This window comes from Hoplias malabaricus, chromosome 13, assembly GCF_029633855.1.
Source record: "Hoplias malabaricus isolate fHopMal1 chromosome 13, fHopMal1.hap1, whole genome shotgun sequence".
Taxonomy (NCBI): Eukaryota; Metazoa; Chordata; class Actinopteri; order Characiformes; family Erythrinidae; genus Hoplias; species Hoplias malabaricus.
Window position 1 is genome coordinate 20,217,328 of NC_089812.1, and position 17,818 is coordinate 20,235,145.

A 17,818-nucleotide genomic window follows, 5' to 3' on the forward strand; every position below is an offset into this window, starting at 1 on the left:
TTTGAATTCCTAGTCATGTTCTTTCCTCGCTTCGTGTTTGCCCTCGAGTCCATTTGTGTTTGTTTTGTTATTTTCTTGTAAATAAAAGTCTGTGTTGTAGCGTGTGCATCCGCCTCCGTCAGTCCGACTCAGCGTCCTTGACAGCATGGTGGTAGTGGAGGAACAGAGATGGCTCCTCCCACAACATCCTCAAAGTGCCCTTGAGCAAAGCACCTAACCCCCAACTGCCCCCAGATGCAATAGCTGGCGACCGCTCCACTGCCCCTAATCCCTAGTTTTTGTCTGTTCATAGCCATGGAGAGTTTAGCTGCAAAGTCCACATTTCACTGTACTGTTTTGTCACTGTTTACAAAATTAAAGTATAATATTAAAGCAGAGTATAAGATTAAAGTTTCAAGTAGTAGTTATTTACGTTTTACCAGTAAACTAAACTGTCTCTGGTCTTTAACTGGGATTAAGCAGTAATTCTTACCTCAGATGATTGCTGGAGGAGTTTTACTTTATTTCCCAGCATACCCATTTCATTACAGAGAGACTTTGCGGTTTGTTTACGTTTATCACCTTGTTACTCAGATACTTTATAAGTATCTAATGGGCCTGCAGGGGCTAGCAGGGTTCATGATGAGTCAATGGCTCTGGGTGGGCTGGTGGTCCCACTGGGATGACTATACGGGATAAATAAATAAACATGGGATCCATATGGGTCTATTGACTAGGAATCAGTTAAGGCAACTCTTATTTTAGTCTCAGAGCAGAGGTAAAGCAGCAGAGTTCATGGTTCAAACATGGTTTGACTGATAAACTACATCTGGGGTGAAAATTTTGTATTTAGATTTTTGTGTGTTTATGTGTTATGGAGTAAATATGATCCATATAAGGTTTAGGCATTCCTTAAAGTTTTGGAAATAAAATAAGAAAGGGAAATAAAGTAAATAATAATAAAATTACAGTACTTATTTAGGGGTGTACCTTGTTGGCCGGGGGGCTTGGCTGAGCTGCTTTGTGACCTGTTATAGCCGAAGGAAGTGAAAAGTGGCTGATGGGCATGTGGCGCGGATGGATGAGGCTGGATTTGAATCTCATGAAACGTTTCCCCGGGAGAGAGACACAGCGGCACGGTGTGATACTGCTGACTACAAACCACTGTGCTCCAACAACCTAGATACATCAGCAGCACCCAAACAGGGAAATAAACAACAAACAACAACAAAAACAAGAGGGACACGCAAGAGAGGGGAAAACCAAATTAACAGAAGGAGGAAAATAATCCCAACAACAACAACAAAATGTTAAAAATAAACAGCAAAAAATCATAAAAGCACACAAAGGAGGATTGTTAGTCGTGAGTTTCTAATCATTAGCTCGGACAGGAATAGAATGACCTCACAACAAATACACACATATCTGTCCCAGCCATAAACACAGATGAAGGCGATGAGTGGAAAAGGAACATATGTTTGTGTAAGTTAGAATAAACCATTTCATATTGCACGCTGAACTCCATTTGTGTCTGAACTGAGCTGTTGAAATAAATGTCTTTAATTCCCTTCTATTATCTACTATTTTTGTAATCTAATCATTGTAAATGTACTTTAATCAATTCCTCTATTCCATCTTCTTAGTTTCCTGTTTTTACTGCTGTCATCATTTTCAGGATGTATTCGAAATGGTGTAATACATACTACTTGAATATGAAAATATATGTAGTAAGCAGTAAATATATTGGTGCAGTACGGCAAAGACCTCTGGAGGATAAACAACTTCTAATCTTGGTGGTATAATGTAATTAAAAGAACTTAAAAGAATTTAAGTTTATATTTAAGTATAAACAGTTAATGCCCATATTTTGCCCATGTTAACACCATGAACTTTTAAAAAACATTATTTCTGAAATTATTCTGATGGACAGTCCATCCATCCATTATCTGTAACCGCTTATCCAATTTAGGGTCGCGGGGGGTCCAGAGCCAGAGCAAGGCGGGAATACACCACGGAGGGGACGCCAGTCCTTCACAGGGCAACACAGACACACACACATTCACTCACACACTCACACCTACGGACACTTTCGAGTCGCTAATCCACCTGCAATGTGTGTTTTTTTGGACTGTGGGAGGAAACCGGAGCACCCGGAGGAAACCCACGCGGACACGGGGAGAACACACCAACTCCTCACAGACAGTCACCCGGAGCGGGAATCGAACCCACAACCTACAGGCCCCTGGAGCTGTGTGACTGCGACACTACCTGCTGCGCCACCGTGCCGCCCCTGATGGACAGTATTATTTATAATAATAATTATTATAAATAATTATTAATAATAATAATTATTATTAATACATTTTTACAGCTGAAGGGTAAAGATTTCTCATACTCAGAGCTGTGAATCTGAGATAAAGTGTTGCAAGGTTCTGTAGCTTCAGAATTCTGCTCTTAAGTAAGTGTAAATGCTAAGCTACTGCCCTGAAGTAAATGTTACTAAGCTAACATTAGTCAACCCGGACTCGCACCTACTTGTGATATAGTCACATATATAGGAGACTGCAATTTGTGACATAGTCGCATATTTTTGACATTTTATGCAACAATATCACAATTGTAAGTGAATGGGTAATTACCATATCATAACCCTCATATCAGGGCCCTGTGTTATGCAGTGACTCGAAAAAAACATCCTCATTAAGGCGTCATTACCATCCATTAATACCACTGTCTTATTTTTATTTACGGAAAAAATAACCTTACTAATTTATTAATTGCTAAAATATCAAAGCAAATCATGGCTAGAAAAATTTCCTTTTCAGTATTAACCTTTTGAAAATGTCAAAATAACGTTAAGTGAAAGAAATTTTCTTGTTAGAGGTAAAGCTAAAGTAGGACACCAATAATATTGCATTGCTTAGGATAATCATATTATGATAATAAAATACTTTATGCCTTTGTTGGAATAACTACCTATGTTATGTAATTCACATTATGCCTTTTTCTATGTAATGACACCTGTAATGAGGAAGAGTTTTCATGTTACTGTCGCATAGTGTTTGTATGGTAATTACCCATACACTTATGATTGTGATATTGTCGCATAAAATGTTCGAAAATATGCGACTATGTCACAAATTGCAGTATCCTATATATGTGACTATATCACGAGTAGGTGTGGTACCGGGTTGCATTAGTGCCCTTAGGTAAATGTTGCTCAGCTGACATTAAGGCCCTGAAGTAAAATTAGATGCTAAGCTAATTTTTAAACTTTGATTCTCTGAGGTAAATGCTGCTTCAAAGTTAATTTTGTTCTAAGTGTAAATGCTAAGCTAACTTTGCTGCCCTGATGACACTAAGCTAACATTAATGCTCTGAGGGTAAAAGTAAATGGCTAAGCTAACTAAATTTTGATCCTCTGAGGTAAATAAAAATGCTAAGCTTGCACTGTTCAATAATTAAAGGTTTACACATGGTTTATAGTTTTTTTCTATTTTTTATGGGGATTTTTATAAATAACCATATATAAAAAATATCTACATTCTATATTTCTGTGATTTATAAGTATAGCTCTATAATCCCATTAATCCAAAGAATTTATTGAGTGAAATATTGGATGATTATTTTGCGGTGGACATAGAGACAGAGCACTGGAAATGAAAACGCTGACCGACATAATGTTAAACACATAAAACACTGAACACAAATAATCATTGAGATTAAAGCCGCCTCTCTTTCAATTAAAACTGAAATTAAAGGCCTTTCCTCTCTCTCCTCCTCCTCTCATCGTTTTTTCTTCTCCTTGGCTGATTTTTTTCTTTATCTCTTCTTTATATCTTCTCTTACATTTTCTCTCTCTTCTCTTCTTCCTTGTCATTTCTCATCTCTCCTGCCTTCTCCTGTCAGTCATTCTGCTTTCTTCTCCTTTTCTCTTTTCCATCATCTCCTTCTCACATCATTTCTTCTGTTTAGACTTCTCCACTTTTCTCTCACATTCCTCTCCTCTGTCTCGTAACTCATCTTCTCCTTTTTTCTTCTTTCATGGTCTCCCCTGATTATTATCAAGGGATTGTTATTATTATTATTTTATAACCTGCAGTTGTTTTCAAATGCATCAAAAATACCAGGGCAAAATTAAAACACAGCTCTGTTAAAAAATAAAGACCTCATGACTGGTTTGTAGAGACGGGGTTGCCATAGCAACAGCAGCGACAGAAATCCAGAAATAATCCTCCAAACCTCCAGAGGGCGACCACACTTCTCTGTGCACCACAATAAATCAACATAAGATACAGCCTTCTGTCTCCTCATCATTACAACCCCATTCACATTTGCACAGATTCATACAGCGTTTATACCTTTCACCAGATGCCAAAGTTTCTGCACATCACACATATGTGTACAACAGGTTAGTCTCTTTTTCTTTCTGTAGCCACACACACCCTCTCCCTCCCTCCCTCTCTCTCTCTCTCTCTCTCTCTCTCTCTCTCTCTCTCTCTCTCTCTCTCTCACCTGTAGTCCCTGGTCTTTTGCAAATGACCTCCACAATGCTGGAGGGGAAGTAGCCCACACGGTCATTTCCTGTTCGGTTGTCATGGATACAGCCCTTCCACCTGCCGTCCGAATGCTGCTCCAAAACCTGTTGGGAATAATTAAACAAATCAATACCATAGTGTAGTATAAACAGCAGTAAACAGACCTGTATGAGATAATGATATTTAATAACCCATTAAAGGTGCAATAAATCATATCTATCAGTAAACAATAATGATGAAAGTAATTTTTAATTATGAACATATTACTTTTCCATAAAGTTCAAACTACTGTTGTCCCTGAGTGAACCAGTTTGTAATAACAGGCTTTATTTATATTCTACCTTTCATACACAGAGAACAAGCAGATAAAAGGTACAGCATGTGGAGCGTGTTCTGAACATCTTTAGAGGACAATAAATAAACGCTGTGCCGTCTCTGACTTTGTATTTGTATCATTGTATCTGCTGTATTTGTACAGTGATCTACACACACTCTAAAATCAGACACCCAGGGGGCGCTGCTGCAAGAACAGTGCGGTCCTAATGTGTGGAGAGGAGAGATGAGGAACTGGATGGAGTCTGCTAAAGCCTGTGGTCGCGGGGTCAGTGTGGGGCTCTGGGGGGTGCTGTGTGTGCAGTCCATCTGAACCAGCTGAAACCTCATTGTTTATTTTAGATACGTTTGGATCGCTCTTTGCAGATTTGTTCTTTAGCAATCGTCAGACTTTTCCACCGCGTCCGAGCGTTAAACTCTGTTATATCTGGGTGTGTTTTGAGAATTTTGGGACTTTTCCATTCAGGAATTTCGTGTGCCTTTTCATAATTCGCAAAAACTTGGTGGATGAAACCCACTAGTGAAGTAAAGCTAAAATTGACCCTGAGTTTGCTCTGGTGTAATTATGTTGCTTAGTTTTATGATGTTCAGTCAGTAGTGCCTTAGTCAAGGCGAGAAAATACCTTAGCGTCATCTAGCGGAAGGAGGGTCTCACATGTGATATGTTTCTTAGATGATAAAAAGCAGTTTTAATTATGTTATTAAATATAAAAAAGTTAAAAGCCAGAGTCCCTTTAAGAATCATCAAATCATCATTATCTCACACACACAGACACACACACACACCCAGTCACATTACACACAGCAACACACACAGAGAAGCACATTACAGAACGAATATGAATGCCTAAATAATTGTCATTTGAGGGGGTGCACAAACTTTTGCCTGTCGGTCTGTAAAAGAGGACGCGGCACCTGCAGAAATGAACTAAAACAGCAGCAGAATTATTCTGGATATTCTGTTTCTGGATTTTCCTGATTATTCGCTGATTAAAGCCGTTAACGAATCAGAGCTCAGCTCTCCTGAGTGTAGTTCATTAATATTCAAAGATTAAGAGTGTGAAAGTCATGCAGGACTTGCACTGATAAACTCTACAGAACATAACAAGCTGCTTTAATTAGGAGCAAATTACCAGCTGCAGCGTCTGAACAAATAAGAGCAACAGCACCCCCTGTGGATCAGCTATCAGAAAATACACAAATCACTGTAGCTCCCCGAGGGGAACGGAATTCTGCTTTAATTACAGGCAAGATTACTACGCTTCCACCACCTTTAAGTGCAGAACTCTTCCACAAACGGCCAAACTGAGCAGAAATATTAATATCTAGTAGAGTGGGGAACTTGTCATCCAACTTCAGCACCTGAGCTCACATAAAATCCTCACAGCAGTGAGCCATGTTCTGTGTCTGTAGTTGAGTGTTCCTCGAAGATTAAAGGGTGCAGTAAAGAGAGGGACACACTGATTTGTCATTCAGATTGTTCTCAGCAAAAGAAGCAAAATCCAGTGTGTGTTGTGGTCTTGGGTGGGCATCGGCATTCCGCAGTATGAGGAACCTGTGTCTGAGTAAAGGTACCACAGATGGAGGAGGGTTATGTTGGGATTTAAAGGTGTTTTTACACCAGTTATTTCCACAGACACACATCCAGTTTGTTTGGTCGAGTGTGAAAGCAGTTTTTGAACCCTGGTGCGCTTCAGGGGTCTGGAGGTCTGGAGGTCTGGAGGTGCTGCCCCCTGCAGGTGTGGAAGCTCCACCCGCCTGGGTTCATGTGATTCGTTCATTTTACCACCAGAGTGACTCATTTTCTGGCAGCGTACACACAGAAAAGTGACGTTTGGAAATGTGCAATCAAACCACGATTCGGATGGAGTTCCTGTGTGTGAACACTAACCAGTTAAAATGAGTCCCTCCCCCAAATTAACCCACAATCAGTCACTTAGGGACAAGTGTGAAAACGCTCTTAGAGACACACACTGCCATGAAGGTTGTGTCTTTCCTGAGAAGTCCATGGTTGTTTCAGCAGGACGGTCTCAGCCCTCATTCTGTGTGTGCTCCTTCTGGAGCGAGCAGCGGGCGTCAGACTCTAACTGTATTTATGTTTACAGAGTACACTCCAGTTCAGAGACAGCACAGAAAATAACGATTCAGGAGAATTATTGTTTTTAAAAGTTTCTGTGTGTTGTTATTGTGTGATTTGTATTTGAGGAAGAACAGCCACAGCTAATGTACATCATAATGAATACAGAATAAAAGTCTTACCGTGATGACGTCCCCTGCTTTGATGTTGAGGCTTGTCAGGTCGTAGTTATTACAGTAATCTTTCAGAGCCCTGACCTGCAGGGCTGCCGAGGCATCTACACACACACACACACACACACACACAGAGTTCTCAGAGCAGTCCTTGTACTTTACAGATTAGGGTCCACTGCCCTACACAGTTAACCATAATTTACTACAAAATAAGAGTTCCTTGGGCTAGAATGCTATAATTGTAGCATGTTTTAAAGTATGTAATTGTTGGTGAATACTTTGGGTCACAACACTCTTCTACGCAGCAGGGTTCAGTGACCCACTCGGGTTACAACAATGTGCTACATAAAAAGAGACTTCAGCCATGACTCCTAATACTGCATTATTAAAGTAGGTAAAGCTATTTTAAAGCTAATGTGAATAAAGTGATCACAAATATATTACAGGGTTCAAATCCCAGCTTAGGCAGGAACACCATGTTTCACCAGTCCTACCTCTGTTTCCTGGTTCAAATTAAAGGTGACTTTGGTTGAGAGAAAATAAATATGGCACAGCTGCAGTCCTGTTGTCACCCTGCAGGAGGTCTACGCTGTATTTCTGTGTGATAGATGTGGATGTGTTTTTATGTTCAGTGTGTTTACCTCTAAGCATCTGTTTGATCTCTTTGCTGGCCTGAGTGGCTGTGAACTGGTAAACGATGTCCAGCGCTGTCTGACTGTACGTGTTCCTCACCGTCGCATTAATGCCACTCTGCAGAACCCCAGGAACATCAGAGAAATAATCACACAAACTGTTTTTGTTACCAGTGAAACACAGCTGATAAATAGCAAACAACACAGCCTTCATTTTTACATGAAATACATAGTCAGTCATTTCTCCAGTGATTCTAGTTCATGTTATGGAACAAATATAATACTGACACCTAGTGGCCTGCATGTATGAACAATTCTATCTATAACAAACTAATATTTGAAACATATCCACGTCATACGAGGTACCCACTCTGTGGAGCACAAACTAGTCGAGGGACTTTATAGAAAACAATGAAAATAATAATAAAGAATCAATTTTATAGATATTGTTTGCTAATTTTTGGTGGTAAAAATCCTGTGTACTATGGCTTTGTGTATTGCTGAGGGCTGATGTCGCAGGTAGAGATGTTTCAGATGAAAGGCAGGTAGAAATACTGAGCCAGAGCGAGCGAAGCTGCTGGAGAAGCTCCTCTGAGAGCTGTGGGTTGGTTTTCTCCTCTGTCTGATCTGGTGCGCTGAGTGGGTGGGACACACGGAAGCAGTGTGGCTGTCTCACTGGGGAATATTATGGTATGTTCTGCTCTGTTTATGTGCTATATATCCACCCAGAACTAAGGCTGAAGATGCTTTAATAAAAAGTTACTCTGTAGTCCATCCATGGCTATGCATACTTTGTAAACCCCCCCCCCTTTTCCCCTTGTTCTTCAGTGCTCAGGACCCCCACAGAGCAGGTGTGATGTGGTGGTGGATCATTCTCAGCGCTGCAGTGACACTGAGGTGGTGGTGGGGTGTTACTGTGTGTTGTGCTGGTGTGAGTGGATCAGACACAGCAGTGCTGCTGGAGTTTTTAAACCCCTCAGTGTCACTGCGGAACCGGAACTGACAATAGTTCACTGACCAAAAACATCCAGAAAACACAGTTCCACTGTTCCATACACTAGCTCTGGGGAACTACCCATTTGGTGTCTACTTCAGCCACCAAATCTAATGACTAGGCTGCTTACGAAAGAGTCTCATTTCACTGGATATTCTGTAGAGGTTACACTCACTGTGTACACACTGAGGAGGTGCTACAAACATACAGTTTTCCAGTAGGTGCAGATTTACTCACATCCAGCAGGAGGCGCACCACATCTGTTTTGCCACAAAGTGCCGCCTCATGGAGGGCTGTGCCAGCTTTCGTCTGTCTGTTTATATCAATACCAGCCTGGATCAGCAGTCTGAGAGAGAGAGAGAGAGAGAGAGAGAGAGTCAACATATTTTAACAGGAATATTGTGCTTTATTCGTATTATTTAATTAAGTTTGGACCGCTTTCTAACTCAGGTGCAATCTTGGTTTAACAAATTGTTTGACAGTCTCTCTCTCATTCAGTAACACAGCTGTGTCTCTGTGTCTCACAGTAGAACACAGTTCTGTTTCTTAATGAAACGTCTGTGACCTGCTTTGGTCCAAACCTGACGAGCCCCACAGCACTGTTCGCCCCTTGTATTAACGATTTCAGCACCTGTTCCTTTAAATGATAATGAACCGCTCGCTGTCCACCCTGCCCCTTTGCGCAGAGCAGTGAGGAGCAGAGAGCAGAACCTCTGGTTTTTAGCTCTCTTTGCTTGGTTCTCTTTCTTCTCCATTCTCGTTTTCACCATTTTTACTCAGTTTTCTCTCTCATATAATATGTCAGATTTTTCTAGGGCCACGTTGTGTGTTTTATTCCTGTGTTATTCAGTAAGCATATTAAGTTCGGAATGTGTGTTTCAGACAGTTCTCTCTGAGTTGTCCGGAGTTCTTCACACTCCTCTGTCTGTCAGGGTCAGACCCACGGCTCGGATCAATAAATTCATGCTCGGTGTCCCTAACCCCAGTGAAATTAAATTAATGGCATAATCACTGCCTTCGCTCTGCAGCGGGAACCTGTATATCCACACGACCCACGACACACACACACACACATACAAAACACTGTAGCCATAAAGTCACGCTGAAGTGGGATTTATGTCGGGTCCAAGGTCCGCACTAATCTGGATATCTGTGAAATGTGAATTTTATCATCACTACACAGCAGTACAGTACACACACACACACACACCTGTCGCAGTGAGGAGCCACACAGCTAATCCCCAACATCCCAGTTTGGGGCTGGGTGTTTTGCTCTGAATCATCAGCACATTAAGGAGCTCTGTATCAATAATGCTACATGCTACAAGGTAACACTGCTCTGACAGTGTGTGTGTGTTTGTGTGTGTGATTACTTGTGTAGCATGTAAAAAAATAAATATTAAGAGTCTTTAATAATTCTTTCTAAATATACCGGAGTCATCACACCCTCATCTTTTACTGTGTCAAAGAAACACTACAAACAAAAACAAAACAAAAAATAACAACACATATTATTAACATAAACACATACAAATTAGTATCTCCAAAAACAGTATTACCTTTATCACAAAGCTAAAATCATCCACCCTGAAGCCTGATTATCAGTTTGCCATCAAAGCCTCCTCCTTTTTCATCCTCTCTTGGAGCTGCAGGCCTCCAGGGGGTGACAGAGTACACTTTCAGAAGGAAGGGATTAATGCTGTACTGTGGATCCCATCTCGTCCATCACCTCCTCAGAACCGAAGGGGTTAAACAGGAGGGTATTCCTCTATTCACTGCAGTGACAGCCTCCACTCATCTGGGAAGACTTTACTCTAGACTTCAGAACACTGCAGTGAGGATCTGATGGCATTCAGCCTGAAGAACAGTGAGGTTGGAAGATAAATTCTGGATCACTAACACCACTCCAACTCATCCCACAGGAACAGGAGGGAGATCCATCTCTCCATAGAACAACGTTCCACTGCTCCACAGCACAGTGCTGGGGGATGGGGGGGGGGGGTCACAGTGCAGTTGTTTATTCAGGATGTAGCTGTCCAGAGTTTCAGATCAAGTCCAGTGGTTTATAAATGTGGAGAATCACATACTCCAGCTCTTTAACTGTATTGACCTTTATTGACCCTCATCATTGACCTGCTGTTTCCAGTTCTCACTCACTCTCTCACATACACACACACACACACATACACACACACACAACCTTAACCCTGACCTTAAAAGGAAATTCATCCCACTCTCCACTGTAGAGAATCTTCAGTCAAAGGAGTGGACAGTGGATGCGAATGGAACCAGACGTCCTCCTCTAAAAGCCCCTCACAGAAAGTGAAGATAGTAGACGGTGGGGGACAGTGGACAGTGGAGGTGAATGGAACCAGACGTCCTCCTCTAAAAGCCCCTCACAGAAAGTGAGGATAGTAGACGGTGGGGGACAGTGGATAGTGGAGGTGAATGAAACCAAACGTCCTCCTGTAAAAGCCCCTCACAGAAAGTGAGGACATTAGACAGTTGGAGACAGTGGATAGTAGAGATGAATGAAACCAGACGTCCTCCTCTAAAAGCTCCTCACAGAAGGTGAGGACATTAGACGGTTGGAGACAGTGGATAGTGGAGATGAATGGAACCAGACGTCCTCCTCTAAAAGCCCCTCACAGAAAGTGAGGATAGTAGACGGTGGGGGACGGTGGACAGTGGAGGTGAATGGAACCAGACGTCCTCCTCTAAAAGCCCCTCACAGAAAGTGAGGATAGTAGACGGTGGGGGACGGTGGATAGTGGAGGTGAATGAAACCAAACGTCCTCCTGTAAAAGCCCCTCACAGAAAGTGAGGACATTAGACAGTTGGAGACAGTGGATAGTAGAGATGAATGAAACCAGATGTCCTCCTCTAAAAGCCCCTCACAGAAGGTGAGGACATTAGACGGTTGGAGACAGTAGATAGTGGAGATGAATGGAACCAGACGTCCTCCTCTAAAAGCCCCTCACAGAAAGTGAGAACAGTAGACAGTGGGGGACACACGGCTGGTGTCTGAGCGTAGTTGGGAGAAGGGGGTGGTGTTTAGACCCATTCCTGGTGGAGAGGGACGTACTGGACGCTGTGAAGGACACACACTTGCTGAGCTGGGGTGTCCACTGTCCTCCATCATCATCACCATCTCTCCACAGAGACCCCGTTGACAGAGGGAGTGCTGCTGGAGGAGGAGAGGGAATAATGCTGGGTGTGTGTTGGAGACGTGGAGACGTCTGGTTCTATTCACCAACACTTGTTTCCTATCACAGTATAAAAGATGCAGGAGGCTGCTTTTATTATTGGAGGCACTGAGACGTCACATGACTAACAGAGAGTGGTGCTGAACATTACTGCACTGACGCTAAAGGGTTAAGGTTGTTATCAATATTGATCATTATCAATAACCAATAACTGATAAGAGTCCCTGGAAAAGACGTGTAATATATTGTGACATCATTCACAATAAGATCATCTGCCAACTGCTATTCATTTTAACACACACTCAAATATTAAAATAGCTAAATAAGTTAATAACTTAACTTGATTTATTATAGAATAAATAAGTCTCTAGAAACAAAAACATGTTTAAACAGTTTCTGAACTCTGCACCTTCCTCTCACTCATCTTTAATCCATTGTTCTCTGCTGTCCTGAGCTGTTTATACACAGTTGGGTTTTCTGCTCTCCTCCCATTGTTCTCTATATTTAACTGTCTCACACAAACACACACAAACACACACACACAGACACAGACACAGTTTTCAGAGGACATTACACAGACTTACAATCAATTTGTGGAGATTCACCCAAACCTTAACCACAACTACCCCAAATTAACCCTACCCCTAAGATTAAACCTTAGGCTGAATCCCATTCCCCCCAGGCCCCTACCACTTACCCCTCCCCTGGAGGTCTGAGCTCTTGTTGGGACGGGTGGGCAGGGGGATGAAGTGTGAGGGCGACATGGCTCTTCAATCTGAGATGTTTCCAAACAGAAAACAGCACAAGGAGCAGCTGAGGCCTCGGCAGTTAACTGTAAATTTACAGTTCCACATTAAATTGTGCAAGAATTACATTCTAGCTCCTGATGCTACTGCAGCATTTAAGGTGGAGCTGGAAGTTTGAACAGAACTCTGCAGAATGAGAATCTGAACTGAGCTCCATATCACAGAAGAGTGAGGAGAGGGGGTAATCTCAGATTGTGGAATTCTTCTTCTGAAGAATGAGGCCCTAAATGTAACTAAAGTCCAGCAGCTCCTCTGATATCACTGCAGACTGGTGCAGAGCTGCTACAGAGTGTGTCAGGATCACGGAGCGGACTGACTGAGGGCGGACGCATTCACTAAAACACAGTAAACGTTTATTCAAGGAAAAGTAACAAAACAAAGAGACTTTCGACAGAAGGTAAACAAGCTAAACTAGACACTACGAAATAAACAGGGTAAACGGGACAGATGGACAACAAAGCGAAACGATGACAATAGGAAATGAAACAACGACGGGGAAAACTACGGAGACAGACAGATAACATGACCGACAGGACTGAAGACAACGGAGAAATGAGTAATGTTCGACCAACAGGACGTGAGACAAGAGGGCTTAAATACAAGACATAAATGAGACACACCTGGACAGATAACGAGGAGGACGGGTTAACAGATGACACAGACGAGGAGGCGGAACAAAGGCAGGACAAGGGCGGAGACAAGAACATAAACAAAACATAGCCATGTGCTGAGAAAGAGCACATGACCGGGGAAAACAGACACGACGAGACAAGGGCGTGACAGATGCCCCCACCTATGAACGCGCAACTCCCGGGGCGCGTACACCTAAACCCCCCAGGAGTTGGCACAGGAGAGGGCACGGAAAACAAAACAGACTAAGACAAGGAACCATGGGAGACAGGACTCAGGACAGGACGGGAACAGACACAGGAGCTGGGGACACGACAGGACCGAATATCTGAGACGGGACATGGGACATGACAGGTGACTGACAAAGGGGGGCAACAAGAGACTGGAACGGACTGGACAGGACAGAAGTGGACACATGAGACTTGACAAGAGACTGGGGTTGCACATTAGACAGGAATTGTGACAAGACAGGGGACTGAACAGGTTTGGGGAAAGAAGACTGGACATGGACAGGTGACAGGACATGGGACTGGAGTGGGGACAAGACATGTGACTGAACATTGGACGGATACGGGGACTGGACAAGAGACTGGACAGATGACAGGACTGGGTGCTGGGAATGAACGGGAGCAGAGACTGGTGACGAGACAGGGGACAAGACACTGGACCGGACAGAAACGTTAGACTGGACAGGGGTATGTGACTGGACAGAAGACAGGACAGGTGACATGACACTAGACTGCAACGGGGACTGGACTGGAGACGGGACAGAGGGTTGAAACAGGGACTGGACAGGACTAACAGGGGACTGGACATGAGACAAGACAGAGGGTTGAAACGGGGACTTGACTGGAGACGGGACTTGAGACTGGACAGGGGTTTGAAACAGAGACTGGACAGGGCTGACAGAGGACTGGACAGGACTCACAGGAGACTGGACTGGACTTGGCAGGGGAACAGGGACCAAGACATTCAAGGGGACAGACACGAATACAGTGACAGGGACTGGGACAGAGACAAAGGCAGACACAGGCACAGGGACAAGGACATAGACAGGAACCAAGACAGGGACAGACAGGGGAACCAATATAACTGAAGTGTGCCCAGGACTGGCAAATGTCTGTGGGGCAGTCTGAGGAACCAGCCTGGGCACAGTTCTGGGGATCGGCCCCGTAGTCCTAGGGACCGTCCCTTGGCCACGACCAGGAGCGGCCGGAGCCACAGTCACAGGTGGCGAAACGGCCGAAGCCATAGTCACTGGGGCAGAAACGGCCATAGCTATGGGGACAGAAGCGGCAGTAGCCACAGTCATGGGGACAGGAGCGGCCGTAGCCACAGTCACGGGGACAGGAGCAGCCGTAGCCACAGTCATGGGGACAGGAGCGGCTGAGGGAGCTGCCATTCCGAAGACAGGAGGCCCTGCGATGACATTCACGGAGACAGGGGAACCTGCGACGTCGTCCACGGAGGCAGGGGAACCTGCGACTACGTCCACGGAGGCAGGGGAACCTGCGATGACGTCCACGGAGGCAGGGGAACCTGCGAAGACGTCCACGGAGGAAGGGGAACCTGCGACGACGTCCACGGAGGAAGGGGAACCTGCGACGACGTCCACGGAGGCAGGGGAACCTGCGGCGACGTCCACGGAGGCAGGGGGACCTACGACGACGTCCACGGAGACAGGGGGACCTGCGACGACGTCCACGGAGACAGGGGGACCTGCGACGACGTCCACGGAGGCAGGGGGACCTGCAACGACGTCCACGGAGACAGGGGGACCTGCGACGACGTCCACGGAGACAGGGGGACCTGCGACGACGTCCACGGAGGCAGGGGGACCTGCGACGTCGTCCACGAAGACAGGGGGACCTGCGACGTCGTCCACGGAGGCAGGGGAACCTGCGACGTCATCCACGGAGACAGGAGAAACTGCGACGACATCCACGGAGGCAGAGGGATCTGCGATGTCGTCCATGGAGACAGGAGAAACTGCGACGACGTCCACGGAGGCAGAGGAATCTGCGACGTCGTCCACGAAGACAGGAGAAACTGCGACGACGTCCACGAAGGCAGAGGAATCTGCAACGTCGTCCACGGACACAGGAGAAACTGCGACGACGTCCACGGAGGCAGAGGAATCTGCGACGTCGTCCACGGAGACAGGCGCGGCTGGAGGCGCCGCGTTCACGAGGACAGGCGCGGCGTTCATGAAGACAGGCGCGGCTGGAGGCGCCGCACTCACGAGGACAGGAGCGGCCGTTGGCGCCACGTTCAAGAGGACAGGAGCGGCGTCCATAGTTTGGTCGAACATTCTGTCAGGATCACGGAGCGGACTGACTGAGGGCGGACGCATTCGCTAAAACACAGTAAACGTTTATTCAAGGAAAAGTAAAAAAACAAAGAGACTTTCAACAGAAGGTAAACAAGCTAAACTAGACACTACAAAATAAACAGGGTAAACGGGACAGATGGACAACAAAGCGAAACGATGTCAATAGGAAATGAAACAACGACGGGGAAAACTACGGAGACAGACAGATAACATGACCGACAGGACTGAAGACAACGGAGAAATGAGTAATGTTCGACCAACAGGACGTGAGACAAGAGGGCTTAAATACAAGACATAAATGAGACACACCTGGACAGATAACGAGGAGGACGGGTTAACAGATGACACAGACGAGGAGGCGGAACAAAGGCAGGACAAGGGCAGAGACAAGAACATAAACAAAACATAGCCATGTGCTGAGAAAGAGCACATGACCGGGGAAAACAGACACGACGAGACGAGGGAGTGACAGAGTGGCACTAAACCCTTGGAATGAAGCGCTGCTCTGTTTTTAATTGTGTTCTGATGACGTATCAGGGTCGCCCCGTGTCGTAGGGGGAGATTTAACCACTGCACCCTGTAACTCCAAGGGGAGAGAGGACACTCAGAAACAAGGGAGAGGAGGAAAAATGAGGAATGGGCCTGGGCTTAGGCCTGATCCTGAAACTAACCCAAAATTGTAATTAAGCGTGAATTTATTAAGCTTCATTACTTATTATTTGTTTGTGTTAAACTCAAATAAACTTTATTGAACAGAATAAATAAAAGTATTTATCCTCCTGGAGGTCACTTCCTTTTTCTCTCAGACAGACAGTAAATCAGCCCGGACATCACACTCTCATTCCACCACAATTACCAGTGTGTGTGTGTGTGTGTGTGTGTGTGTAAAAGTTCATCACATTCACCCACACACACATCTCATCGCTCATATGTGGCACTGTCACTATGGTGATAGAAACCCATATTTCTCTACACAAGTGTGTAAGTGTGTGTGTGTGAGTGGGGGGGGGGGGGGTACAGGCATACAAATTAATTCTTAAAAGAACAGTTTCACACACACACACGCAGTCACTCACACACTCACCCAGTCATTCACACACTCACCCAGTCACTCACACAAACACCCAGTCACTCTCACAAACACCCAGTCACTCACATGCTCACACTAGTGAACAGTTTTACACAGTCACTCCACCTGTGTGAGTATGTGAGTGATTGAGTGAGTGTGTGAAACTATCCACAAGTGAGAGTGTGAGAGTGACTGGGTGAGTGTGGGAGTGACTGGGTGAGTGTGTGAGTGACTGGGTGATTGTGTGAGTGATTGGGTGAGAGTGTGTGAGTGACTGGGTGGGTGTGTGAGTGACTGGGTGAGTGTGCAGTGCTCAGTCCAGGGTGCAGTGCCCATGGACCCATTGCGCCACTGATCAGGATAAGCGGTTACAGACAATGAATGAATGAATCATTCACTCTCAATCTCTCGCTCTCTTTCTCTCTCTCTCTCTCTCTCTCTCTCTCTCTATTTGGTACCTGATGATGTCGATGTGTCCATTCTTGGCGGCAAGGTGGAGTGGACTGGTTCCGTTTGGGTCGGTGGAGTCTCCGGGCTTTGGTTCCAGCAGAGCGGCACACATGTTACTGCTAAGGAGTAGCTGGACCACCTATGAACACACACACACACACACATTATTTAAATACCGGTTAATCACAGTTCACAGTGCTCAGGTCTGACATTCCGTACACTGAAGATATGTCCTGCTCCACATCCTTCCGCCTCAAAAAGTAGTTCCTCTAACAGAGCACTGTTTGAACACACACGACTCTCACAGTGATGGAACCAGAGAAGGAGAGAACAAAGAACAGAACCTGAAGAACTACAGTCTGTTTAAAACATCCTGGAGCTGGCTTCGTAATCTAATTGGTCATTCCACTTTAAATGATGTGGCAGTAATGTTCTAGTACTCAGGGAAAAGTAACTGTTGCATTTAAGCTGGACCAGAGGCCCCAGATTTTAACAAATAGATCAGTTAAGGTGGACAGGAGGCAGAACATAACTGGTGCAATATTTAAGGTGGAGTTAAAAAATCTAACAAGAAGATGGCAAATATTAAACAGGTCTCA

The 17,818-nt window shown here is 44.8% G+C and overlaps 1 protein-coding gene across 6 annotated transcripts in view; it reads right to left on the minus strand.

The window, feature by feature from the left end:
- Positions 1-17,818, minus strand: part of caskin1 (CASK interacting protein 1) — a 91,279-nt gene that overhangs the window by 20,907 nt on the left and 52,554 nt on the right. For 4 of the 6 annotated variants that reach the window (XM_066641710.1, XM_066641708.1, XM_066641712.1 and 1 more), the window contains 6 exons: positions 17,228-17,358; positions 8,964-9,072; positions 7,742-7,850; positions 7,110-7,204; positions 4,495-4,621; positions 970-1,158 (listed from right to left, as the gene is read on the minus strand). In XM_066641710.1, the coding sequence (XP_066497807.1) occupies positions 970-1,158; positions 4,495-4,621; positions 7,110-7,204; positions 7,742-7,850; positions 8,964-9,072; positions 17,228-17,358 (760 nt within the window). The remainder of the gene's footprint in view (positions 1-969; positions 1,159-4,494; positions 4,622-7,109; positions 7,205-7,741; positions 7,851-8,963; positions 9,073-17,227; positions 17,359-17,818) is intronic. The other 2 variants (XM_066641713.1, XM_066641711.1) reach the window with 1 other exon arrangement.